Genomic DNA, 26,941 nt, shown 5'->3' on the forward strand with positions numbered 1-26,941 from the left:
GGACGCAGAGTCTGAGAGTGAGCACCTGCCTACTCTCTTGTACTTTGAGCACAGATTAATACAAAAAGAAATACCGAAAGGGCCGCCAGTCTTTGGGGCCAATACCTCTGGGCATGGACCTACGTCGGGCCGTGTCAATTTTGTGAACTGTTTTGAAGTGAATCTCTGTTGTGTCGCGGTAGAATCTTGACTTGGGGTGTCCAAGTTTTTTACACGCGGAACGGGATGGGAGGCTTTGGAACGGTACCGGAACAGGAACGCCGGAATGGTACACTCAAAAAACGCTAAAATCAACCTCAAAACAACCTATAAGTTAGTAAACAACTATAAGCCAACCTTCTAACATCTAGTTGCACAATTAGAATCATGGTTAAGCATGTTTCAACTGTCGGTTGCGTGTTAGTGGTTGCGGACGGAGCTTGAGAGAGAGGGATGAAGCTTGAGGCCAGAGCCTTGAGAGAGGGATGGACTCCGATGGAGGGATGGAGCTTGAGAGCTTGTGACTTCAAGCTTGAGAGAGAGGGTGAGAGTGGCTCCCCAACTTCAAATTTCTGAAAATGGCTATTTTTTCAAAATTTGCTCCCCCCCTCCCCCCTCCGGCCGTTCCGCTGTTACATTCCAGTTCCGGCACGTTAAAACGTTCCCATCACCGTTTCGGTAGATTGCACCGGTTGGAACTCCGTTTCGATACAGCGAGGGACTGTTCCGCCCGTTCCCTGTTACACTGACAAAAGGTACCAAAAAGGGTAAGAAAGATGGTGAGAAAGGTAATAAAAAAAGGCAAGGCACATTGTTACAATGGGCACGGCTTAATCCGTCCAAGATAAATGTCAAGAAGAAGAAAGGTGAACTTTTGTCCAACTTACCAAAGGCAGTTTCTACTGATGAGAATTCTTTATTATCTTTAGCAATGAAGATAGAGTTACAAAGAAAAATCGAAGAACGTGCCACATTTCAAGAAGATTGGCTGCAAAAGTTCGAATGGTTGGTATATAATGAGGAGGCAGCAAAAATTGTATTGTAAGTTTTGTTTGAAATATCCTCATCATCATAGTGTCTATTCAAAACAAGGTTCTATAAATTTCAAGCTTAGCAAGTTAAAAGCTCATTGTAGGACCGAGTGCCATTTAAATGCAATGGATGCTTTCCTTTTTGAAGGGAAGGAAAGCATTCAAAACAATATGAAGAAGGTAGAAAGCTTCAAAGATGACGCTTTAGCTACACTCTTCAAAGTTTCATATCACATGGCTAAAAAATATTATGCGTTTTCTGATTTTATCGGATTGTTACAAGATTGTCGTGTTCCATACTCCACTTGTCTGTACAACGACGATAAGGCTTGTGCTGAAATGGTATTCTGTATTGGTAAGTACCTAACGAACTCTACCTTGAAGAAAGTTGATAAGTCCAATGACATTTGCAAGCATGGTCATCTGATTATTTATTTGTCTTATCTTATTGATGAGTGCATTCCAACTAGCAGTTTCTATGGCATTGCACGTGTAAATGATGGAACAACAAAAACCATCTTTAATGTTGTTTAAACGTACACAGCTAAAAAAAAGTAAGCTTGACCTTGCTTATAGCTTTTGACAGTGATGGTTGCTCAACAATGACTCGTAAGGAGAATGGGGTTGCGGCATTGTTCAAAAAACATGTCAATCCATTCTTAACGTCAATCCACTGTGTGGCACATAGGGCAGCCTTAGCTGTATCAAATATTGCTAAAAATAGAGAGCTTTCAAAAAGTCTTGAGAAGCTTGTTAACTCTATTGCATCTTACTTTAATGCAAGTTCCAAGAGATTGGAGGAGTTGACAAGTACACAAGAGGAACTTGCATGTCCTGTTCTGAAAATGGAGCACACCTTTGACATTAGGTGGTTGAGTAGATCATCTACCATAAGTAAGGTGTGTAAGGTGTGTACCTCTCTTGATGCTATTTTATTGGAAACCAAAGCACTTAGCAAATGCTCCAAATTTGTTTGCAAAAGTTTCTAAGTTTGATAGCATTTATTGCCTTCACTTTTTGGCGGACATCTTAAAGGTATGGCCGTGGTTAATAGGTTAGCATCCCATTGCATCATAGTTGTCACGTGCACATCTAACCCTATGTGCATGTGGACAAGCTATCTCAGGTCTAGGGTTCAGGTCAAGTTAGGAAGTGTTCTGGCACCGTTTTGAGCCTTTGAGCAAGCCGTGCATGTCCAGGCACTTAGATTAGTTGCATATCCTCTGGTTGCACACATCATATTCATTAGCATGGCATTTAGTACCCATCATGAGCATTTTACAGAGCATGGAACCCTTTTTCCCAAAATACACATTTTTCATTTATTTATTAATAAGCGGCTTTTGTTGGAAAAGTAGGTAGGGCAAATTGCTAAGGGATTATAAAAGAAACCTAGAGCTACAGTTTTAAGCAAAAGAGACAGAAGAAGTTCCAGCAACTTGCAGTGTTCTCTCCTCAGCAAGACCGGCAGAAGACAGCCTAGCGTTTTCAGCCAACAGCAGCAGCTAGCGTTTTTGGGAGCAGTTCCTCTAGCGTTTCTGATACAGATCAACCTGGCGTTTTCAGTTTGCAGATCAAGCCTAGCGTTTGCAAATTCCAACGCCAGATCAGTCAAGCACATCAGCGTTTTCACTTTTCAGCATCTGCGTTTTCAGCGCATCGTCGTTGAGTCGTCGTCATCGCCATCCTCGCCGACACAGTGTCAGAGATCAGGAGAAAGTCAGCGTTTTTCAGATTTCAGCATTTCAGCCCTGGCATTTTCAGTTTTCAGCCCGTACATCGTCGACATCGTCAGCAAGTCCATTGCATCTAGACCATTGTACCAGATTTGTGCAATCTATAGCATAGACCTCTCGCCATAGAGAGGGGGGCCCTTGAAGGAGGGTTTGAGAAACGTCTGATCTCATATTCTTCTCTCTCTTTCTCTCAGTCTCAGCACTTTCATTCACAGTAGCTTTCACTTTGTTTGTGATCATTGCACTCTCTCTCTAAAGGAACGGAAGGCTCTCCCTTTTGTAAGTAAAATGAACCCTTGAGCACTGGAGCACTCATCTTGAGCAATTTCAACATTCACTTCCATTGCACCTTACAATAATCAAAGTCCATCTGCTTCAAGAATTTTGGATAGATGAAGTTCTCTATAGCTCCGGGGTCAAAGAAGATTGGGGGCTTTCAAGCAGTTTACTTTGCCATATGCTCTGCACAATTCATTTGTACTCTCTAGATTCATGCCATAAATGTCAGGTACTAGTTCAATAACAAGTCTAGCTCTCTGAGCAAGAGGTGGTCTTTGGGATCTTTCTGCCGTGGGAGCACAAGGTTTCTCTGAAGACGTCGAGGCTCGTTGAGGATATGTATTGAACATATGCCTTGTTTGAAAACATTCGGCCTTCCTAAAACAGGGTTTCTCGATGACACTGTGTCAGACGAGGTCTTTGAAGTCGGGTTTCACGAGACTCCCGAGGATTTGTTCATTGTTGCCAGGGGTTCTGGTTAGTGGCCGAAGTTGCTTCTATGGTAAACTCTAACCTTCCTTTCCATCAGTTTGTAGCCGACCACGGCATGGTCCATAAGCTCTTGCATGGTTGAGACTTGCTTAAACAAACAATATTCTTGCACATGGTGATGGTAGTCCAATGGTGTATCGCTCGCACTGGTCCTCCAAGGGAATGAACTTAAAGACACCGGAAGGTAGACGTTGAGAAACCTTTGGTTATAGCCGTCCATGGTATCTGTGGCAAGCGTTTTCAAGTTGCCCAATTCTGACAAGATCTCGACTTCAAAGAGAGAAGTCATGTAACTGCATGCAAATATTGTCTTGAGAGCTTGCCAGGTCCTTGGAGCATGCGGTTGTGTCGCGATTGAACTCCACAACTGCATAGCATTATCTTTAAGAAATTCCGTTGCTCAAGAAATCTTGGATTCTTTCGAATAGTTCCCCAAAGCATAGATGTTGTCGAATTGTTGTAAAAACTATAGTGCTTTCTTTTCTTTCACCCCAGAAAAGATGAAAAATTTTACTGTCGTGCCGCCATCTTTGAAATCCTTCCCTTGGTTAGGCACGTGCCCTACATACGAATAGTAAGGGTATCCATATGGGCTCCAACCATTGTAGCCTGGTGGCGATGGTGGTGGGGATGTACGGTATTGTTATGCGCGTAGTCGACAAGAGACAAATACTTCTCCCAGTCAGACTATCTGTCCGACACATAGGATTTCAACATATCCAGTACTATGGAGTTTGTAACAGACTTGGACACTCCAAGTCAAGAATCAATCACCACATCACCAAATAACCACTTCAAAACAACTCACAGATCACAATAGATTTGCACTGGCCCGACAGAGTTCCGTGCCTAGAGATATTGGCCCCAAAGACGCTCCTTTCGGTATTTCTTTATGTATTAAAATCAACGTCACAGTACAACTAGTTTGCCTTGATTGCTTTACTATGCATATGGTAAGAATTCAAAAAGTGATAATGGTGTGGCTCTTACCTCATGGCATAGTTTGTGTTGATGGATCGTAACATATCTCCTCGAAGCTTTCACCAGAATCTCTACGACCTCGAATCACAAATGAGATTTTGTATGAAAAGATGTGTGAATGTAAATAGTTCCACATTATAATTAAAAATAAGACGAGATGCATTTTGTGCATTTACGATGCTTGTGCCCATATAAAAAAAAAGAAAAAACCATACATATGTATGGTGTGGAGTTGGCACCGTTCTCCACATTTATAATGATACCGTAGGGAGCATGCCCTTCCCCCGCCACTTTTATCTCCTTCAGTGTTGAAGGGGGACTTATGCTTCTCCTCCAATGTTAGAGGGACTTTATTATTGTAAAAATACTACAGCTTTACAAGGAAGAACTCATTACCGATGTTTTATGAAGACATGTATCATTTCACGTTGCCTTGCCATTGTGTATTGTGAACGTGTCCTTTGTTGGGCATCAGAACTTTGTCACCCTCATCTACAATCTTTTAAATAAATATGATAAAAATTTATTGTTTTAATGTATAAATGATTTAATCTCAGTACTTTTGAGATCACATAAAGGAAATCAAAATACGGAATATAAGTGTACCTTCGGTATTGGTCATGTGGATCAACGCACATTCTTGGATGGAGCCGCTTCTAGACCTTCCTTACATTGTTCCGCCACCTTCCCACCAGTATACGTTCTGCCATCGTCATCCATTTTGCAACTTCTGCAAAATGACATGTCGATTGATGTTGAATTCTCCATATTGTTCGTCTGTAGGCTCACATGCACATATACACAAAGTCGTAGTCTTTGGAGCACCCCATTTGACATACGTACTGATCAAAATACAGCCAAGCATGATATCTTTCTCCAAGATTCCTTGCTTCGCATCTGTTGAAAACAGCCTAGAGCTTTCTTACGCTGCCCTTTTGGAGCAAATCTTGCAATCATGAGAGAGGCCATCGATTCGAATCTGCTGAGAACAGACCAAAGGTATCACTTCAAATATGTTGAAAACAGACTAGAGCTTTTTGGCTGTCCCCTATGCGGTAAATCTTGCAATCAATCCACACTCTGGATAGGAAGCAAGTTATGGTGCTCTCTGAAGTGCACCACATTTAGCAAACATGTCAACCAAGGCATTGCCAAGCACGTTCAACAATCCTTTACCAACAATATCAGCGTGAATTTTTATGCCCATATCAGCATCTTGCGTAGAGCCACATGCCTTCAAGATGCACACGCATGTGATTGCAGCAATCACGATATGCACGCGCAGGTGATTTCGTATGGACAAAGGCCCTCTCTTCGCATGTGTTGATATCTGTTTTCCTGTGCAGTGACACAATATTTTGCCCGAACACCCTGCACTTGTAATCTTAGATGCCTTCAAAATGACAGAAGTATAGTTGATTGAATGGTTATTGATACACTCGCTTTGCATCCGCTGAGAACAGCCTAGAGATTTTTTTCCCTGCTCATGTTGCGCATATCCCGTAATCAGCGCGTTCCAAGAGACAACATTCCAGACAAGAAGCAGCTCAAGCACTTTTTATGCTTTCTGAAGCGTACTACATTTGACATATATATCGACCAAGGGAGTGCCAACCACGACCTCTATTTTCAAAAGCCTTTGACGAACAAAGAAATTGTGGATTTTTGTGCCATATCAGCATCTTACGTAGAGCCACATGCCTTCAAGATGCATGTGCAGGTGATTGCATATGGACAAAGGCCCTCACTGTGCATCTGCTGAAAATAGCTTAGAGCTTTCTAGCCCGACTCCTGTTGTGCATATCCCGCAATCAGTGCATTCCAAGAGATGTTGTTCTGAAAAAAAAGTTTCTCGAGCACTATTTATGCTTTCTCAAGTGCACCACATTTGGCATACACATCGACCAAGGGAGTGTCAACATGACATCTCTTTTCAATAGCATCTGAGTAACAATATCATTATGAATTTCTGTGTCCATATCAGCATCTTGCATAGAGCCACATGCCTTTAAGATATACACGTAGACGATTGCGTCTGGAGATAGCTCTCGCTTCACATCGGTTGAAAACAGTCCACAGCTTCCTAGCCCTGCTCCTCTTGTGCATATCCTGCAGTCAGTGCATTACAAGAGATGCCGCTCCGAACAGTAAGCTCCTCAAGCACTTTCTGTGCTTTCTCAAGTGCACCACATTTGGTATACATGCCAAGACAGTGCCAAGTACCTCATTTTTTTCCAACAACCTCTGGCTAACAATATAATCGATGAATTATTTTGCCCATATCAGCATCTGCATAATGCCACATGCCTTGAAGATACAAGCGTAGGTGATTGCATTTGAGTCACATTTGGGAGAGTTGCCCTCTCTCTGTGCTATCCTGCGATCAGAGCATTCCAAGAGACACCATTCCACACACGAAGCTCATCGAGCACTTTTTGTGCTTTATGAAGAACATCGCATTTGGCATACATGTCGAGCAAAGCAGTGCCTAGCATGGCGATTTTTGTCAACAGCACTTGGCTAACAATATCAACATGAATCCTACTGCTCTGGCACAAAACCTTCTACTTAACACAGATAGTCTCTCTCTCTCTCTCTCTCTCTCTCTCTCTCTCTCTCTCTCTCTCTCTCTCTCTCTCTCTCTCTCTCTCTCTCTCTCTCTCTCTCTCTCTCTCTCTGTGTGCTGCAGTAGAAAACAGCCCAATGCTTCCTGGCCCTGCCTTTATTGGGCATATCCCACAATCAGAGCATTCCAAGAGACAGCATTCGAGACAGGAAGCTCATCAAGCACTTTTTGTGCTTTATGACGAACACCGCATTTGGCATACATATCGAGCGAGGCAGTGCCTAGCATGGCGTTTTTTGTCAACAGCACTTGGCTAACAATATCAACATGAATCCTACTGCTCTGGCACAAAACCTTCTGCTTAACACAGATAGCATCTCTCTCTCTCTCTCTCTCTCTCTCTCTCTCTCTCTCTCTCTCTCTCTCTCTCTCTCTCTCTCTCTCTCTCTCTCTCTCTCTCTCTCTCTCTGCAACAGAAAACAGCCCAACGCTTCGTGGCCCTGCCTTTATTGGGCATATCCCACGATCAGAGCATTCCAAGAGACAGCATTCCATACAGGAAGCTCATCGAGCACTTTTTGTGCTTTATGAAGAACACCGCATTTGGCATACATGTTGAGCAAGGCAGTGCATAGCATGGCGTTTTTGTCAACAGCACTTGGCTAACAATATCAACATGAATCCTACTACTCTGGCACAAAACCTCGAATCCTGTTGTGCGTATCCCGCAATCAGTGCATTCCAAGAGATGCTGTTCTGAACAAAAAGTTTCTCGAGCACTATTTGTGCTTTCTCAAGTGCACCACATTTGGCATACACATGGACCAAGGGAGTGTCAACATGACATCTCTTTTCAATAGCATCTGAGTAACAATATCATTGTGAATTTGTGTCCATATAAGCATCTTGCGTAGAGCCATATGCCTTTAAGATATACACGTAGATGATTGTGTATGGAGAGAGCTCTCGCTTCACATCTGTTGAAACAAAAATGATATTACATAATCAAGGTAAACAGTCCACAGCTTCCTAGCACTGCTCCTCTTGTGCATATCCTGCAGTCAGTGCATTCCAAGAGATGCCGCTCTGAACAGTAAGCTCCTCAAGCACTTTCTATGCTTTCTCAAGAGCACCACATTTGGTATACATGCCAAGACAGTGCCAAGTACCTCGTTTTTTTCCAACAACCTCTGGCTAACAATATAATCGTGAATCCTTTTGCCCATATCAGCATCTGCATAATGCCACATGCCTTGAAGATACAAGCGTAGGTGATTGCATTTGGGAGAGTTGCCCTCTCCTTGCATCAACCGAAAACAGCCCAACGCTTCCTAGCCCTGCCTTTATTGGGCATATCCCGCAATCAGAGCATTCCAAGAGACAGCATTCCAGACATGAAGCTCGTCGAGCACTTTTTGTGCTTTATGAAGAACACCGCATTTGGCATACATGTTGAGCAAGGCAGTGCCTAGCATGGCGATTTTTGTCAACAGCACTCTCTCTCTCTCTCTCTCTCTCTCTCTCTCTCTCTCTCTCTCTCTCTCTCTCTCTTTGCTGTGCAGCAGAAAACAGCCCAACGCTTCGTGGCCCTGCCTTTATTGGGCATATCTCGCGATCAGAGCATTCCAAGAGACAGCTTTCGAGACAGGAAGCTCATCGAGCACTTTTTGTGCTTTATGAAGAACACCGCATTTGGCATACATATCGAGCAAGGCAATGCCTAGCATGGCGTTTTTGTCAACAGCACTTGGCTAACAATATCAACATGAATCCTACTGCTATGGCACAAAACCTTATGCTTAACATAGATAGCATGTCTCTCTCTCTCTCTCTCTCTCTCTCTCTCTCTCTCTCTCTCTCTCTCTCTCTCTCTCTCTCTCTCTCTCTCTCTCTCTCTCTCTCTCTCTCTGTGCTGCAGCAGAAAACAGCCCAACGCTTCCTGGACCTGCCTTTATTGGGCATATCCCACGATCAGAGCATTCCAAGAGACAGGAAGCTCATCGAGCACTTTTTGTGCTTTATGAAGAACACCGCATTTGGCATACATGTTGAGCAAGGCAGTGCCTAGCATGGCGTTTTTTGTCAACATCACTTGGCTAACAATATCAACATGAATCCTACTGCTCTGGCACAAAACCTCGACTCTTGTTGTGCGTATCCCGCAATCAGTGCATTCCAAGAGATGTTGTTCTGAACAAAAAGTTTCTCGAGCACTATTTGTGCTTTCTCAAGTGCACCACATTTGGCATACACATGGACCAAGGGAGTGTCAACATGACATCTGTTTTCAATAGCATCTGAGTAACAATATCATTGTGAATTTCTGTGTCCATATCAGCATCTTGCGTAGAGCCACGTGCCTTTAAGATATACACTTAGACGATTGCGTTTGGAGATAGCTCTCGCTTCACATCTGCTGAAACAAGTGGCACAAGTCTTCTTTCAACATTCTCAAAAATGATATTACATAATCAAGGTAAACAGTCCACAGCTTCCTAGCCCTGCTCCTCTTGTGCATATCCTGCAGTCAGTGCATTCCAAGAGATGCCGCTCCGAACAGTAAGCTCCTCAAGCACTTTCTGTGCTTTCTCAAGTGCACTACATTTGCTATACATGCCAAGACAGTGCCAAGTACCCCGTTTTTTCCAACAACCTCTGGCTAACAATATAATCGTGAATTCTTTTGCCCATATCAGCATCTGCATAATGCCACATGCCTTGAAGATACAAGCGTAGGTGATTGCATTTGGGAGAGTTTCCCTCTCTTTGCATCTGCCGAAAACAGCCTAACGCTTCCTGGCCCTGCCTTTATTGGGCATATCCCGCGATTAGAGCATTCCTAGAGACAGCATTCCAGACAGGAAGCTCATTGAGCACTTTTTGTGCTTTATAAAGAACACCGCATTTGGCATACATGCCGAGCAAGGCAGTGCCTAGCATGGCGATTTTTGTCAACATCACTCTCTCTCTCTCTCTCTCTCTCTCTCTCTCTCTCTCTCTCTCTCTCTCTCTCTCTCTCTCTCTACTGCAGCAAAAAACGCTTCCTGGCCCCCTGTTGCACGATCAATGCACTCCAAGAGACAAGATTACACATAGCATCTCTCTCTCTCTCTCTCTCTCTCTCTCTCTCTCTCTCTCTCTCTCTCTCTCTCTCTCTCTCTCTCTCTCTCTCTCTCTCTCTCTCTCTCTCTCTCTCTGTCTGTGTGCTGCAACAGAAAACACTTCCTGGCCCTGCCCCTGTTGCACGATCAATGCACTCCAAGAGACAAGATTACGGACAAGAAGCTTCTCTCTCTCTCTCTCTCTCTCTCTCTCTCTCTCTCTCTCTCTCTCTCTCTCTCTCTCTCTCTCTCTCTCTCTCTCTCTCTCTCTCTCTCTCTCTCTCTCTCTGCTTGAGCAGAAAACACTTCCTGGCCCTGCCCCTGTTGCGCGATCAATGCACTCCAAGAGATAAGATTACGGACACATGATCTATGAGACCAACTCACGCTTGCGAATAAGCTTTTGGAATTGTAACGGGTATCCATGGAATGCGGGAATTGGCATTGATGAGCTTACCAATGACTCCGATGTGATACTTCTTGTCGAAACATGGGAGCATGATGCGCAACCAATTCTTAGATTGGATGCAATCAAAGACAAGGAAGTTTACTTGGAATGTTCACACACATACAAAGCACTTGTTCAAAAGAAGAGGAGAAGGTGGGAAGTCGAAAAACAACTTCTTTTAGCACAAGAGAAAGCACATGCATGTGGCAAGTTTTGGAAAAATCTAAAAGGCAAGCGCGTTGAGAGCTTTGGTGACTTGACTCTTGAGGATATATATATGCATTGTAAGAACCTCTATGAGCAACCCAATGTTGATAAGATGGAGGGTTGTAGCTCCCTTCCATTTATGTCTCCCTTCTTTACCATTGAAGATGTATGCCGCGCGCTTGAGAAACTTGCTACTCGCAAGGCAGGTGACCTTCAAGGTGTCAAGGCTGAAATGATTAAATGGACAAGCAAGAAAATACGATATTGGATATGCGATATGTTTAACCTTGCACTTCAGTATGGCATGCCTCATGATTGGAGTGCAAATTGGATCAAACCTTTGCACAAAGGAGGAGATGTAAACAATGTGAACAACTATCGCACTATAATGGTTGGTTCTTTGATGGCAAAGTTATTTGGATGTATCATGGAGATGAAGATAAGTGAATGGGCTGAAAAGAATGGCAAACGTGCGCTTGGCCAAGCAGGTTTTCGAAAGCATCATAGCACTATTGATCACCTTGTCACTCTTCGAGTTCTTATGGAAGCGTCTCGATTGAAAGGAAAAAAGTTGTATTGTTGCTTTGTGGATTTCAAGAAAGCTTTTAACATGGTACCGCGAGGAAATCTTTGGAGACGTATGCAAAGCCTTCAAGTGCCGAGAGAATTTATGCATGCAGTCTTTCGCATCTACCAAAAAGTGATATGTCGATTACGTATGGGAGATGGAATTTCAGAATTTTTTGCAAGCACTATTGGTGTCAAACAAGGATGCCCACTTTCCCCAACCCTCTTTGGGCTACTCATTGATGAATTGGAATACATGGTTCTTGATTTTATGCAGCAAGAAGGCATAGAAGAGGTTAAGATTGGAAATGCGGTGATCATGCTTTTGCTTTATGCCGATGATGTAGTGCTCTTGGCACATACCTTAGAAGATGCACAAAAGCTTATGAGTGTCTTGGAACGCTTTTGCCTACATAGCGGGCTGATCGTGAATGGATCCAAAACCAAGGTTATGCTTGTAAAGACCCTCAATGACGAAAATCCATGCATTGTATACAACAATGAGAAACTTGAAGTGGTAGATCACTTCAAGTACCTTGGCCTTGAGGTTCCATCCAATCATAAATGGAAGGATTGTGCAATGCGTCGCTTGGAAGCCGGAAAGAGGGCTTATTATGCATTTGAGAACATGTGCAATGCAGGAGAGATCAAGTGTTGGGCTCTCAAAAAGTACCTCTTTGACACATTGGTGACACCGGTGCTTCTTTATGGAGTGGAGGTGTGGGGTGGAAGCATCGGGAAGTCTACTTGGAAAGAGTTTGAGAATGTCCAAAAGCGTTTTCTCACCAACTTTCTCCAAGTCAAGACACAAACACCCTACATGCTCTTACTTCTTGAGTCCGGATCGCTTCCCATTGAGGTCTTGGGCATGGAAAGGGTTGTGGAGTACATGCGTAAGACACAACGTAGCCCTTTGCATCGACTTCCTAGAATCGCATATGAAGTAAGTCAAAAGGTTCAAAAGACATGCAAGAGCAAAATACTAAGTTCGGGGTGGATGCTTGATATCAAGAAATGGTTTGGAAGATGGGATGCATGTCACTTGGTCAAGGATGCGTCGATCGACTCCCAAGTTAATGAGGCCTTCTTACAACGCCAATGTATCATGGCTTGGGAGAAATCTGGAGGTTCTCGCTTCAGCCATTACACCACACACGTTGCCCCAAACTACAAATCTCTCTTCTTCTCGGAACGAGGTAACCGAACCCATTCCTACATCCTTGAGCCCATCCCGTTGAGTGCGATCCGCACCATTGCCTCCATTCGTCTTAGCTCCCATTCTCTACGCTGCGAGACAGGACGTTGGGGCACTGGCGAGGAGTGTCATCGACTTTGCACCTTATGCCCTCGTCAAGTGCGAGAGAGTGAGTACCACACACTACTTGAGTGCTCAGCTTTTGACCACATTAGGTCCTCTTTTCCCCATATATTCAGCCATGAGCTCTCCCTACATACCTTCCTCTCCCAACCACGATGTGGACTCTCTATTGCGACGCTCATTTCAGCCATTTTTGAGCATCGAGAGTCACTTATGAACTCCACTCACACCACGTGACATGTTCATTTGGTCCCATAGGTCATATTTGACCTCCCAGGACGATAATAGAACTATCTATCTATCTATCTATCTCTCTCTCTCTCTCTCTCTCTCTCTCTCTCTCTCTCTCTCTCTCTCTCTGTGCTGGAGCAGAAAACACTTCCTACCCCTGCCCCTGTTGCGCGATCAATGCACTCCAAGAGACAAGATTACGGACAGGAAGCTTTGCTGATTCTCTCTCTCTCTCTCTCTCTCTCTCTCTCTCTCTCTCTCTCTCTCTCTCTCTCTCTCTCTCTCTCTCTCTCTCTCTCTCTCTCTCTCTCTCTCTCTGTGTGTAGCTGAAGACTGCGCACCACGGTCTGCTCCACTCCTTTTCCAAAATTAGCTCACTACCTTTCGCCATCTTTTGCTTTTTCCTTCCAATGAAGTGCTGCCAAGTGGCACAAGTCTTCTTTCAACATTCTCAAAAATGATATTACATAATCAAGGTAAAGAGCGGTTAGGGTTTCACTCCCAGACTCTGCGTCTAGATGCTCTGCAGAGTGAGCCCTAAACCGTTTATTTATTAGTTTACAAGGGATGACCAAAAGCAAAGCCCCAAAAGCTTAAAAATCAAAAGCAATTTCTCTCTCTCTCCCTGTGGCTTTCATAAAAATAAAGCAAGTATCCTTCTCTCTCTCTCACACAACATATGGCATGGAGAAAAGCAAGAAAATAGCATCGCTCAGCAGGGCTTTTCCACCTCCGTAAAATCCGGAAATCCGTACACTGCTGCCACATGGCATTTGCCGCCTGATTAGGGTTTCCAGCCACTTTAGGGTTTCAGCCAACAGTTAGGGTTAGGGTTTCCAAAAATTAGGGTTTCTGAACATTAGGGTTTGCAAGAATTTTACGGTTTCTGGCAAAAATTAGGGTTTCTGCTGTTGGTAGCCACGTCATCACTTTGTGACATACCCCTCTCTTGAAAGCATTGTAATCGACTGCGATTAACTTTGCAAAACCGACAAAAGCCATAAACCGTCTTAGCAGACACTGACTGTTAGTACCTACGTACTAAGAACACACACCTAGCACATGTACCAAATCGACAGTCACATCACTAGACATCACAGGACATCACATGACATTCAACATTCATTCGGATCTTAGAACATGATTTATCGGCAATGTAGCTAGCAATCGCATCTAGGTCCAATCGGGACCTCATCGATGTCCGATTGACTAACCCCTATTGCAACCATGTCTATTCGAGATCAATCAGACCAAAATGCTGTAGTCATTTCGTCTATAAGTTCTTGCACTTAAGAGAAGTCAAGAACAAATCAGTATCATAATTAGGAATTCCATTTCATTAAAGTCATACAGCACATACAATATGTCATGCCTAGGAAAAGGGATCACATAACGATGCTGACAAAAATATAGGAAAAGATCACGAATGAAACATTCAAACAATGCATGCGTATCAATCCTGTGAACACATAATACTTCCTGTGAGGGTTCTTTGGGCCTAGGCTCGAGAGCCAAGATCGCTTCTTAGTGATTGATCGAATCTGTAACGATGTTAGCTTCGCTAGAAAAAGCATCCACTAACACCTTATCCTGGTGAACAAACACATCTTCTTCATGCAACTCATCATGCTTGTGAGAAATCACATCTTGATCATGCAAATCATCATGCTTGTCATTGTCATCCAAATCATTGGCATCCAAATCATCATGCTTATCATTGTCATTCAAATCATCATCATGCTTCACACAATCATGCAAATCCTGTGTGTCATGCTTTGGAGAAGAAGAGACTCAGAGAGTCTCCTTTTCCCAATCTTGTTGAATCTGTGCGCCTGCATTTGAGGAAAGAGTCGAAACATCGCTTGCATTCTTGCTGTGGTCTCGCGGTCGTATTCTGCTTGTCTTGCTTTGGCTTCCAAGCGTGCTTGCTCGCTCTCACGCGCTATGGCTACCATTCTTTCTTAGTACTGGCGCTCTATGGCTGCCATGTCTTCTTCGTAGGCTTTTTGTTGCTAATTGGACTATTTTCTTATTTTTAATGATTAAATCTTTTTTTTAGGATATTTTATTATGTGCACTAAGAACTGTTAAAAGATTGTAGCTACAGGAACTGCCATAGGAACGTACAACTCTGATGTGTCATTTGATGGGTGACGGTAAACATCGCAAAGGAGTTTCCGTAAGTTTGGTGGAAAGGGCCGGGCTACGAGTGCCCCTGATGCGTCACATGATGGGTGACGGGTGCATCAATAAAGGGGCATCCCGTAGGCTAAGGAGGAAATCCGAACTGAGTAAGAAAATACGCGTAAGAACGCAAGCACAAGAATAAAGATGGGTTCAATGAAGCTTTTTACGAAAAGCAGGAATAGTCGCGGAAGGACAGATGTTTTCCCGCGAGGAGTCTGTGTCTGCATTGCATCTGTGTCGTGTCCTGCACCCGGGGACGCCTGGAATGTGTCCGTGTAGCATTGTTTTCACTAACTGAGTTAGTTTTTAAAGTTTGAACAGGTTCACACTTTATTTTATAAAGTGACCGGTCACTTTTAAGTGACCGGCCCCTTTATTAATAAAATAAAGCAGGCAAGGCTCTTATAGAAAAAGCCAGCAATAAAACCAACGCAGGGGGGGCTGAATTGCAATCTCTCTCTCTCTCTCTCTCTCTCTCTCTCTCTCTCTCTCTCTCTCTCTCTCTCTAGAAAACGCGATTTTCTCTCTCCTCTAGAAAGCCAGAGGGATGTTGCTAATTGGACTATTTTCTTATTTTTAATGATTAAATCTTTTTTTTAGGATATTTTATTATGTGCACTAAGAACTGTTAAAAGATTGTAGCTACAGGAACTGCCATGAGGAACGAACAACTCTGATGTGTCATTTGATGGGTGACGGTAAACATCGCAAAGGAGTTTCCGTAAGTTCGGTGGAAAGGGCTGGGCTACGAGTGCCCCTGATGCGTCACATGATGCGTGACGGGTGCATCAATAAGGGGGCATCCCGTAGGCTAAGGAGGAAATCCGAACTGAGTAAGAAAATACGCGTAAGAACGCAAGCACAAGAATAAAGATGGGTTCAATGAAGCTTTTTACGAAAAGCAGGAATAGTCGCGGAAGGACAGATGTTTTCCCGCGAGGAGTCTGTGTCTGCATTGCATCTGTGTCGTGTCCTGCACCCGGGGACGCCTGGAATGTGTCCGTGTAGCATTGTTTTCACTAACTGAGTGAGTTTTTAAAGTTTGAACAGGTTCACACTTTATTTTATAAAGTGATCGGTCACTTTTAAGTGACCGGCCCCTTTATTAATAAAATAAAACAGGCAAGGCTCTTATAGAAAAAGCCAGCGCTAAAACCAACGCAGGGGGAACTGAATTGCGATCTCTCTCTCTCCTCTCTCTAGGAGCGCCAAGCTCTGCTTTTGGACCCCTATTCCTGCCAGGTGTCAGACCCTATAAAAGGGTAGCCAGCGTTTCAGTCTGGAGGAGCCGGAAGCAGAAGGAAGTGCAAGCGCTGGGATTCTGGAGCAGAGATTGGTGACGAAATTTGCAAGTGCTCGCGTGACGACTGAGTACGGAGGTTGATTCTCCGAGCAAGGAGCGACAGGTATAAGGTGTTGATACGCATTGAGAATTGTTGCTTTGTGTGGTTTGTTTTGCAAGAATCTCCCGTCTTACGGGAAGGCCCTTCACGGGAAGTACGGCTTCACGCCTAAGTCCCTTACGGGAAAGTACGGCTACACGCCTAAGTCCCTTACGGGAAGGAACGGCCTTGTGCCCAAGCCCTTTTACGGGAAAGCACGACCTTCGGGTCTAAGATTACAGAACGGAGGGGTTTCCTCGGGTTCTCGTGCTTGTATAAGAATTCTCCCTGAATAAAAGAATACTCTTAACGGGGGGGGGGACCAGCCCATCTTCAAGTCCCCAATACTGTGTCGATCTTCTCCCTTCTCTCATGTTTTCAAAGAATTATAATTTTCAGATTTTTCTAAGTGCTCGTGTACGCTCCCGTTTTGTGACACTTTTCTTTCTGCTTCTCTTTCTTGGTCCAACTCCTCCCTAGGAGTTAGCGCAATCCTTGTCGTAGATGGTGAAGGAGGAGGGTTGGAAAAACCTCCTGGTGGGGAAAATTCTTCTTCGCCTCTCATGCTCATCACCTGTAAGCGAAGTATCCATTCCGCTTCGAGTGATGACCATTCTGCAATCGTGGGATCTTAAGTTCACGAGGAACTTGGGTTCTTGGGGGGTCTTGGGTTCTTAAGTTCATGAGGAACTTGGGTTCTTGGGTTCTTGGTTCTTGGGGTTCTTGAGGGTCTTGGGGTTTTCTTTCGCTTGCAAACCGTGTTTGAGAAGGATCTTCTCTTCACCCGAGTTCTACTCCTTTCCGCGGGCGCACCCCTTGGCGGCCTTGCGCTCACACCAAGGTTGCTTTTTCCCACCTCACATCGATTGGCCGGCCGCTAAGTGCAGGGTCCGCTCTCAATGAGTGAAAAGAGACACAAGGGGAGGCTGGACAAGCCCTTCTTTCCTGGGATTCCTGTCACTCTTCAAAAACACGATTAGGAATCGACACGCCCAAGCGAACTTGGGTTCGTGCGACCGCAACAAGCAAAAAAAATTCTTGTGGTTCTTTCCTTGAGTGATACAAAACACTGCCAAAGCTCTGATACCAATGTTAGGTGCAGCGGAATGATTGTTTGCGCTTTGCTCAAGATGAGTGCTCCGAACTGTGCTCAAGGTTCCTTTTGTTCTTATGGAAGGTCGAGCCTTCCGTTCTTAATGAGAGAATGCTATGATCACAAACACAGTGAATGGACAGTATGCGTGCAAGTGTATGAGACTGAGAGAGAGAGAGAGAAGAGAGATACGACACCAGAGACGTAAAACCCTCCTCCGAAGGCCCCACTCTCGTCGGCGAGAGTGGTCTACTTTTGGTTGCACAAAGTGGTACAATGCGAATGCAATGGACTGATGCAACTTGGACTATGCCGATGATGACGACGATGATGACGACGACAACTTGATGGCTGAAATATGTGATCTTCTATCTGCTGAATTTCGGGACTGTTTCCGTGGCTCAAAATGACTGTTTGGCTGCGTTTTCGAGGGCTGAAAATGGGGGTATCTGCAAAGCTTCTAGGGCTGAATCTGCTGGGTTTCTAATGGCTGAGAACGCTGGTGCACCTGCAGCTTGTGAGGCTGATATTTAAAAAGTTGATCTGTTGTTCTGTAGCGTTAGTAAAACACTGCTCTTCTGCTTCAATCAAGGCTGAAACCAAAACGCTGGCTGCCCTTCCTAGCGTTAGTGAAAACGCCATGCAAGTGGCGGTGCTGGCGATGAAAGGCATCCACAAACGATAGGGACTGGGAACGCGATGGAGAATTGGGTACTGTTGATGCGGGAAACTGCTAGGACAGAAAACGCTACGTGCTTGAGGGTGTTGGCGATGACGGCAATGGAAAACGCCAAGGGTTCTTGCTGGGTTCTGCTAAGAAGGTGCCTGCTGAGCATGTGCTCCTGCTGCCTCTTCTGCCATTTAGTGCTAACTTTGGTTTGCTTATATATTTTCTTAGCAAAATTGCCCTCCCTTGGAAAGTCACTTAAAAATAATAAGTGAAAAATACCAAAAATAGGGAAAATAGGCTAAATGCACTAGAAAATTCCCTGACTGAATCTGATGGATTCTGAAGGGAATATTGATGATCATGCTGTGTGCAACCAAAGGATACGCATCTATGCTAAGTGACTGGTCATGCACGGTCTACGAATAGACTCACAAAAGTGCCAGATCACTTCTAAATCAAGACTGACTGGACTGACTGAACCCTGATCATGTTGTAGCTTGTCCACGAACACATACGGTTGGATGTGTCACGTGCGATACTGCCAGCTTTCAGTATCCCTGAAGCTCAAAGAGACATCAATGACTCTAGTATCTAAATCAAGGCATTTGTTGACAAAGGAGCGGAGTGACTCCCCTCTTGTGCATCCCACTGCACCAGATCTCCGGCCAAGCTGAATTCTGGGTTCCGTTTGGAGTAGACTATGCTAAACCAAAAGCATCGAGGTAAAGTTTCACAATCTAAGGAGTTTGCTAGGTGCTCCTCCTCCATCCACTTCGCATCCAATGCAGGATAGTTCTTGAACTTAACCAAGAACCGCCTTCGGACTTTACCTTTAGACTTCGTATCCTTATGTGCCAAAATCTGTTCAGGAACAAGGATCTTCTCGTTTTCTTCCACTTCGGGTTGCTCATCAGGCTCCCCATGATCAGGCACATCACCCTTAAAAGGTTTCAAGAGACTCACATGAATGCATTGTGAATCCTCCAAGTATCTGGCAGTTTCAATCGGAAGGAGACATCATTTATCTTTTCAGTGATCTGGAAAAGTCCGTAGTATCGCATACTAAGCTTTGGAAAAAGCCTCTCCTTTCCCTTTTTCTTTGTAAGGCATGCCTTCTCAAAACGTAAGAGCACCCAATCATCCTCCTTCAATTTCAAGTTGTGACGATGGCAATCCGCTGCCTTTTTCTGTCGTTCTTGAGACATCTGCAAAGTCTCGCGAACCTTGGCAAAAGCCGTATCCAAATCTCGCGTATATTCATCCGCTTCGAAGATCTTATCTTTCATGCTTAGGAAGGGTGGACCCTTCGCAGCACCTTCAACAATCTCAAATGACACCTTCCCCATCCAAGAGTGTATTGTGTTATTGTAGGCAAATTGCACCAAAGGTAAATACTTTTCCCATTGAGTCTTCTGATCTAAGATATAAGACTTCAACAAATCTAGAACCACTGAATTTGCAATCTCAGATTGCCCATCAGTCTGCGGGTGGAACAATGATGAGAACTGCAACCGCGTGCCAATGTTCTCCCAAATTGCCTTCCAAAACAAACTCGTAAATCTAGGGTCTCTGTCGGAGACAATCGTCTCAGGCATGCCATCTAATCTGAAGATCTGGGCCACAAACAGTCTCGCTAAGTGATCCGGCTTGACTATTTTCTTCACTGGAATGAAATGAGCATGTTTGCTAAATCTGTCAATAACAGTCCAGATACCATCGTGACCACTCTTTGTTCTCAAGAGATCAAAAATGAAATCCATTGCAATACTTTCCCAGGGGCGGGTGGGTATGGGTAAAGGCTGTAACAATCCCTGTGCCTTATGCCTATCAAACTTGACCTTCTGGTATACTAAGCAACTGCGCACAAACTCTTCCACATCCTTTTTGAGTCTCGACCAAAAGAAGTATCTCTCTACCCCCTTCATGGTGGTAGCAATGCCGTGATGATCCGTAAAAGGTGGACAGTGGCATTCAGTCATAACCTTTTCCCTCAACGGCTGTGTAACGCACAACATGGTTTTTCTCATCAAGTAGCCTTCCCGAATGGTGTATCCTGCTACTGTCTCCCCATCACGTATCCGTGTGAAAATATCTGCAAAATCTGTCTCTGTGGCATACTGGTCGACCATATCCTCGAAGCTCCTATGATGTACCGTGGAAATAGCAAGAACCAACGGCTTCCGAGACAAAGCATCTGTCACCACATTCTTCTGTCCCTGCACATGGACAATCTGGAAGTGAAACTGTGACAAGATGTTAACCCACCGCATCTGCTTTACCAAAAGCTGCTTCTGTGACAAGAAGTAGCCCAAACTCTGATGGTCTGTAAAGACAGTAAAATCCGCTTCGAGTAGGTAATGCCGCCACTGAGTAAGAGCATGGATAACCGCCAAAAGCTCTTTCTCATAAATCTGTGCCGTCATCTCCAGCCTAGAGAACAATCGGCTCTCGTAAGCAATGACATGGCCTTCTTGCATTAAGACTGCACCCAGACTACGACCACAAGCATCACAATATACTTCAAATGACTTTTGCAAGTCCGGCAAAGTCAAAACTGATCCCGTAGTCAATTTCTCTTTCAATGTCTGAAAGGTAGTCACCTCTGTGGGTCCCCACGAGAAAGGGACTCCTTTCTGTGTCAAGATATGCAAAGGGGAAGCAACCTCTGCAAACTTTCGAATGAACCGCTTGTAGTACGGACACAGTCCCAAGAAGCTTCTCACTTCATGGACATTCTTCAAATCGGGCCAATCGCGGATAGTCTCTATCTTGGCCGGATCCATTTGCACTCCTGCTGTTGAGACAATGTGTCCCAAAAAGTGTATCTCTGGTAGGAAAAAATCACTTTTCTTTGCATTAATCACTAACTTGTGATCTCGTAATGCTTGAAAGACCTGAAGCAGATTATCTCTATGTTCTACCTCATTCTTGGAGAAAACAATGATATCGTCAAAGAAAGTGCCAACAAATAGCCTGTACTCTCGAAAAATCCTATCCATCATCCGGTTAAATGTCGCAGGAGCATTGGTTAAGCCAAAAGGCATCACCAAAAACTAAAATAACCCAAAAGTAGTCCGAAAGGCTGGCTTGTAGACGTCTCCCAGGCGCGATTAGGATCAGATGATATCCACTCTTAAGGTCAATCCTGCTAAAGCACGAGGATCCCTGTAACCTGTCGAGTATATCATCGATCCTAGGAATCGGAAATCTGTTCTTGATGGTGATTTTGTTGAGAGCTCTATAATCGGGGCACATTCTCCAAGATCCGTCTTTCTTCAAAACCGACAACACTAGAGAGCAATACGGTGAAGTACTAGGCTGGACAAGACCCTTTTCCAAGAGGTCTTTCACTTGGTTCATAATCTCTTCATTCTGTGCTCGTCTCACACGGTAAGGTGGCCGGTTCGGTGGTGTGCTTCCAAATATCATATCAATGGTATGATCTTCAGGACGAGCAGGTGGTAACTCGCCTGGTAGGCCCTCTGAGAAGCAATCGACTTGAGAGTGGAGAAAATCTTGGCGTTCTTATCAAGTTTAGACATATTTGTCCTATCCTTATCGCTCAATTCTTTCATAAAGATCGAGTAAACAAACAGACTGGATCTCATTAATTTTGAAATGGCCGAAGCCTTAGGGACAGATTCGCCCTTGAGTTTAATATCAAGTACAATGGTTCTACCTTCTCTGTAGTCAAAGTCGCTTTCCTCGCCCGATAATCGACCACGGCGTTGTTCTTGTCGTACCAGGGAATCCCTAAGAGAACATCACAACCCTCCAAAGGCATTATGAAGAAGTAATCATGCCCCAAATACCCCTGACAATGCAACCGAAGTTTGCCAATGACAGGTGTAATGGCTACGTCCCTGCCGGGTGCCGCTAGAACTGCCTCCGCAAGTGGTCCCATCCGATCGGGAGTGATGTCGAGCCGCGCTGCCAATTCCGGTGAATTGAAGTTGGCCTTCGCTCCTCCATCAAAGAAGATCAGGGCCTCTTGATCTCACTTTGCCCCAAGCTCGACAAAGTTTTGTACTCTCGTCCATGGTGTCGGGATCGGTATCCACACAATCTGGAACCAGTCCTGTTTTCATCTTGCCTTTTCGTCCAAGTTCCTCAGCTGCTCTCGAACTCTCACACCTCTCATCGTCCTTATCATTTTGTTCTTTCTGTGCCTTTTTAGGGCACTTCGCGGAGATATGTCCATGTTCCCCGCATCCAAAGCACTTCCCCTCCTTGATGAATCGAGCTCGCTCCTGGAGTAAGCTTGGGTCGTGCATCCTTTTTCTCTGGGTTGCTCTACTTTCATTCCCAGAAGTCTGTTCGGCTCGTTGTATCATGGCCTCATCTGTGAGGTAGGTCAGACTGCCAGAGTGAATGGCAAAGCCTCGCTTCGCATGACTCATCAACTCCTGAATAGAAGCTGACTTCTGCTCAAAGCAGTGATCTCGGATCTCTATAGGTAGACCCAAGGTAAACCGCTCAATCTGTTCTCTGAACAAGATCTTCTTGAATGAAGAGGCGGGTAGAAAAGAGCTCCAGAATCTTTCACAATAAGCATTGATCGTATCTTTCTTGGTCATCCAAAGATGGTTCCAAACAGCTCCTATATCTCGTTCATACTCTTGCGTCAACCAAGAAGAAATAAAAAGCTTCTTAAATTTCAGCCATTTAACTGGCGCAGTCTTGTTTAGAAGAAGCGTGGACCACCAAGTGCGAGCATTCCCCTTACAGTAAGAGGCAGCTCTCCGAATCTTGGAGTGCTCTATGTAGCGTCCTCCCGCGAAAGCGATGTTAAACTGCTTATAAAAGACAAAGCCTTCGAAGCATCTGAATATCCTGAAAAAGTATCAAATTTGATCGAGTGTCCACCTTCCTTAAACTCTCGGACTTTCTTGCTTTTATCTTCCAGAAAGTCATACTGGTTGGCTTTATAAAAATTCTTCTTGTTCGCATAAAAGTTTCCGTCATCGGAATCTGAGCTGTCTGTAGACGAGTCCTCAATAGAACTGTCGTCTCTGGGCGAGATTTAGCCTTCTTTGCCTTTTTCTTGCCCTTTCTAAAGCGTTGTTTCTTGCTTCGCTTTTTACCTTTTCTGTCTTCTTCACTCGAATCTGAAGAGCTAGAAGAACTGTCAGAAGAAGAAGAAGAAGAACTGGGTACTCCTTCCAAGTGAACACACTTCTTCTGTTTCTTTGCTTTGTCAAATGTCGCCTTGACCCAAATAACCCGGAAAGTCAGTGCCTTTCTTCTGCTTTTTGCCGTGCTTTTTGGCTTTCCTTTGCGCGTCAAAAAGCTGAGAAATTCGTGCATCAACCACCTCATCTAATTCCTTCTCTGAATATTTCTTGTGAGCAGAAAGTTTCTTGAGAGCGGGTTTCGGGGGTGGTGTAGTGGTTTTCTGCCACTGTTCATGCACTTCCTAAAAAGAAGTCTCACTCATATACTTCGCAAATTTTGGGTCCTTCGCAAAATTGAGCATCATCTTTCGTTGCATCGCCGATCAATTGACGACCCTCCATCCCTCGTCGCTCCGCCTGAGTAGGCCTAGGCGAGCCATACTCTGCTGGAATCTTCGTTGTGATCCCTACCCGCATCTCCAGATGCAGAGGGAGTCGACTGATCCTTGCGTGAAGCCATAGGTGCTGCAGAAAAAAAATTGGGGATCGGATTTCCCGTAGAAGAGAAATCGACGGTGCTCTGATACCACTGTAACAAACTTGGACGCTCCAAGTCAAGAATCAATCACCACAGCACCAAATAACCACTTCAAAACAACTCACAGATCACAATAGATTTGCAATGGCTCGGCGGAGTTCCATGCCTAGAGATATTGGCCCCAAAGACTGGCGCCCCTTTCGGTATTTCTTTACGTATTAAAATCAATGTCAGAGTACAAAGAGCGTTTAGGGTTTCACTCCCAGACTCTGCGTCCAAATGCTCTGCAGAGTGAGCCCTAAACCGTTTATTTATTTGTTTACAAGGGATGCCCAAAAGCAGAGCCCCAAAAGCTTAAAAATCAAAAGCAATTTCTCTCTCTCTCTCTGTGGCTTTCATAAAAATAAAGCAAGTATCCTTCTCTCTCTCACAACATGTCACAATAGAGCACCACGTGCCAATAGAAAAGAACAGACTGAACAGACTTTTAGCACTTCAATAACAACTAAACTAAGAGAGAGAGAGAGACGACACGCGACACAGTGGCGGAATTCCACCCCAGAGAGCATTGGCCCCAAACCTTGGCGCCCCTTTCAGTACTTCTTTATATTGCATCAACACAGTACAAGTCGGAACTCCACACTCTGCACCTTCTCCAGGAAGCATGCCAAAGAATGAGCCCTAACCTCATATTTAAAGGCCCTTGGCCTAAAAAGCAATTACAGTGAAAAGCCTTCAAAACTCAAAAGCTCCTGGTCCAACAGGCAATACCAAAAGCTGCCAACTTTTTGTAAATCACGGAAATCCCTACAACCTGCCACGTCATCAGCCATCGCAATTTTCGAAAATCTCCCTACTGCCCTTAGGGTTAGGGTTAGGGTTTCTGCAGTTTTAGGGTTAGGGTTTCCAGAATTAGAGTTTGCAGGTTTTAGGGTTATGGTTTCCAAAATTAGGGTTTGCAAGTTTTAGGGTTAGGGTTTCCAGAATTAGGGTTTGCAGGTTTTAGGGTTAGGGTTTTCAGAATTAGCTTTGCAGGTTTTAGGATTAGGGTTTCAGCAGTTAGGGTTTCTGCTCTTGGGCAACCACGTCATCACTTTGGGACACTTCTTCTGTTACTTGTTCTTCTTAGGGTTTAGGCCCCTCAGCCAATAGCTCTGTTCTTCAGTAGGTCGACACGTCAACAGTTTGTTACATCTCCCCTTCTTGAAAGAGAGTAATCGTCCTCGATTACAACATATTTGCAAAACAACTCAAGTTAGCTCAAAAATTTCCGAGGGACAATCAGTTTGCTCTTTTTGTTGAGGAGTTAGCTTCTCCTTTCTGCTCTTTTGATCAAGGAGTTAGCTTCTCCTTTTTGCTCTTTTGATCAAGGAGTTAGCTTCTCCTTTCGTCCATATCAGAACTCTTGATATTCCGGAGTAGTAAAATTAGCCATCACACCCAGACCGTACTGATCTTCCACGGGTATCTTGATGCACTAAAATTACATACCCAGGCAATCTCATCCAATTAGGAATATTCAGTAGTTGGCACATCACAATGCAACACAAATGCTTACATATGCATGTTATAAGACATAGAAACATAAAGCCGCCGATGAACGCTCCTCCCGCATAACCTAACAAGGTCCGAGCCGGGAGATATTCAACGACTCCCTCATCACTCCTCCCGCATAACCTAAAAAGGTTCGGGCCGGGAGATATAGAGGCCTTATACAACCAAACGCCCCCCAGACCACAGCCAGCGTCGTTTGGAGGTGCTGAGAGTAACCACTGCTCAGACTTCTTAATACTCCTCCCGCATAACCATCTAGGTCCAGGCCGGGAGTCACAATAGCAATACTCCCCCCGTAAATAACCACAAGGGTCCGGGCCATGAGTAAAAAACAACACTTTTCAATCATTCAATACTCCCCCCGCAAATAACCACAAGGGTCCACGCCATGAGTATGAACAAGCATTCTCCACTCGGGAGTAAAATCACCAATCATTGAAACCGATATCAAAACCAGAGTCAAACAATTCAAATCGGCACCAAGACAGGTTCAAAACAGATACCATCCATTTCAAACAGATTCCAAACAAGATCAAACAGAACTCAAACTTAAAAAGCAATCTCGACATCAGTCGCTCGAAAAGTCGACTGACTTTCCATCTTGAAAACCCGCACCAAAAATTAGGGTTAGGTTCCTTCCATGAGGTCGTAGCCGAGCACAGCATGGTCCATCAGCTTTTGGACAAACAGTGTTTCTTTGGCGGCAATGGTAGTCCCAAGGTAGCAATCGCACCGAACCTCCAAGGTCATCTGCTCGTGAAGAGACATCTACTGAGAGATATTGAGAAATTTCAAGATATAATCTGCTAGGGTTTCCATGGTAAGCATTTCAGGATACCCCACTCTGCCAGAAGTTGCACTCCGAAGGAAGATGTCAAAAACCATATAACTTCGGGCAAATTTTTTTTTTTCTTGAAAGCTTGCCAAGTACTTGGAGTATGCTGGTTGGTAGCTGTAGACATCAACATTTGCATGGCCCTGCTTCTGAGAAGAACAATGACTTGAAACAAATCTGGATCCTTCTCTTGCAAGTGATCTTAATTGGCTTATACCCTGTAAGACATGAGCGGTGAAGAAGGGAGCGCGCTCGATGCGCGATGAAGTAAGGGTGGGAGTGGCTAATAAGTCCGGGTTGGAGGGCGAAGATCCCTCAAATAAAATTCCAATAGCTCTGTCTGCTCTTTTGTAGGACCGGTATGCTTTCAGAAAAGCACACGCCTGATGCTCTGATACAACTGTCACAAGCCGGGCACCACATGCCAATAGAAAAGAACAGACTGAACAGACTTTTAGCACTTCAATAACAATTGAACTAAGAGAGAGAGAGAGAGAGAGAGAGACGACACGCGACACAATGGCGGAATTCCACCCCAAAGAGCATTGGCCCCAAACCTTGGCGCCCCTTTCAGTATTTCTTTATATTGCATCAACACAGTACAAGTCGGAACTCCACACTCTGCACCTTCT

The 26,941-nt window shown here is 44.5% G+C and overlaps 2 protein-coding genes and 1 pseudogene across 4 annotated transcripts in view; 1 reads left to right on the top strand and 2 right to left on the bottom strand.

Annotated features, from left to right (window-relative positions):
• Positions 1-26,941, bottom strand: part of LOC147448593 (uncharacterized) — a 58,094-nt gene that overhangs the window by 13,989 nt on the left and 17,164 nt on the right. The window contains exon 2 of one of the 2 annotated variants that reach the window (XM_086521161.1): positions 4,508-4,576. The exons of the other annotated variant lie outside the window; for it this stretch is intronic. Within the exon in view, the coding sequence (XP_086377287.1) occupies positions 4,508-4,576 (69 nt within the window). The remainder of the gene's footprint in view (positions 1-4,507; positions 4,577-26,941) is intronic. 2 annotated transcript variants of the gene reach the window in all.
• Positions 1,137-1,999, top strand: LOC147448594 (uncharacterized). The gene is given in 2 exon segments (XM_086522510.1): positions 1,137-1,557; positions 1,560-1,999. Coding segments are annotated over 2 exon segments (861 nt in total).
• On the bottom strand, positions 4,588-10,143 carry LOC147448595 (pentatricopeptide repeat-containing protein At5g55740, chloroplastic-like; annotated as a pseudogene). The gene is made up of 2 exons (XR_015189367.1): positions 5,105-10,143; positions 4,588-4,997 (listed from the first exon to the last, which is right to left on the bottom strand). The product of XR_015189367.1 is annotated as a pentatricopeptide repeat-containing protein At5g55740, chloroplastic-like (transcript).

The sequence above is a fragment of the Adiantum capillus-veneris genome, chromosome 10 (assembly GCF_014529385.1).
Source record: "Adiantum capillus-veneris isolate H3 chromosome 10, ASM1452938v2, whole genome shotgun sequence".
Taxonomy (NCBI): Eukaryota; Viridiplantae; Streptophyta; class Polypodiopsida; order Polypodiales; family Pteridaceae; genus Adiantum; species Adiantum capillus-veneris.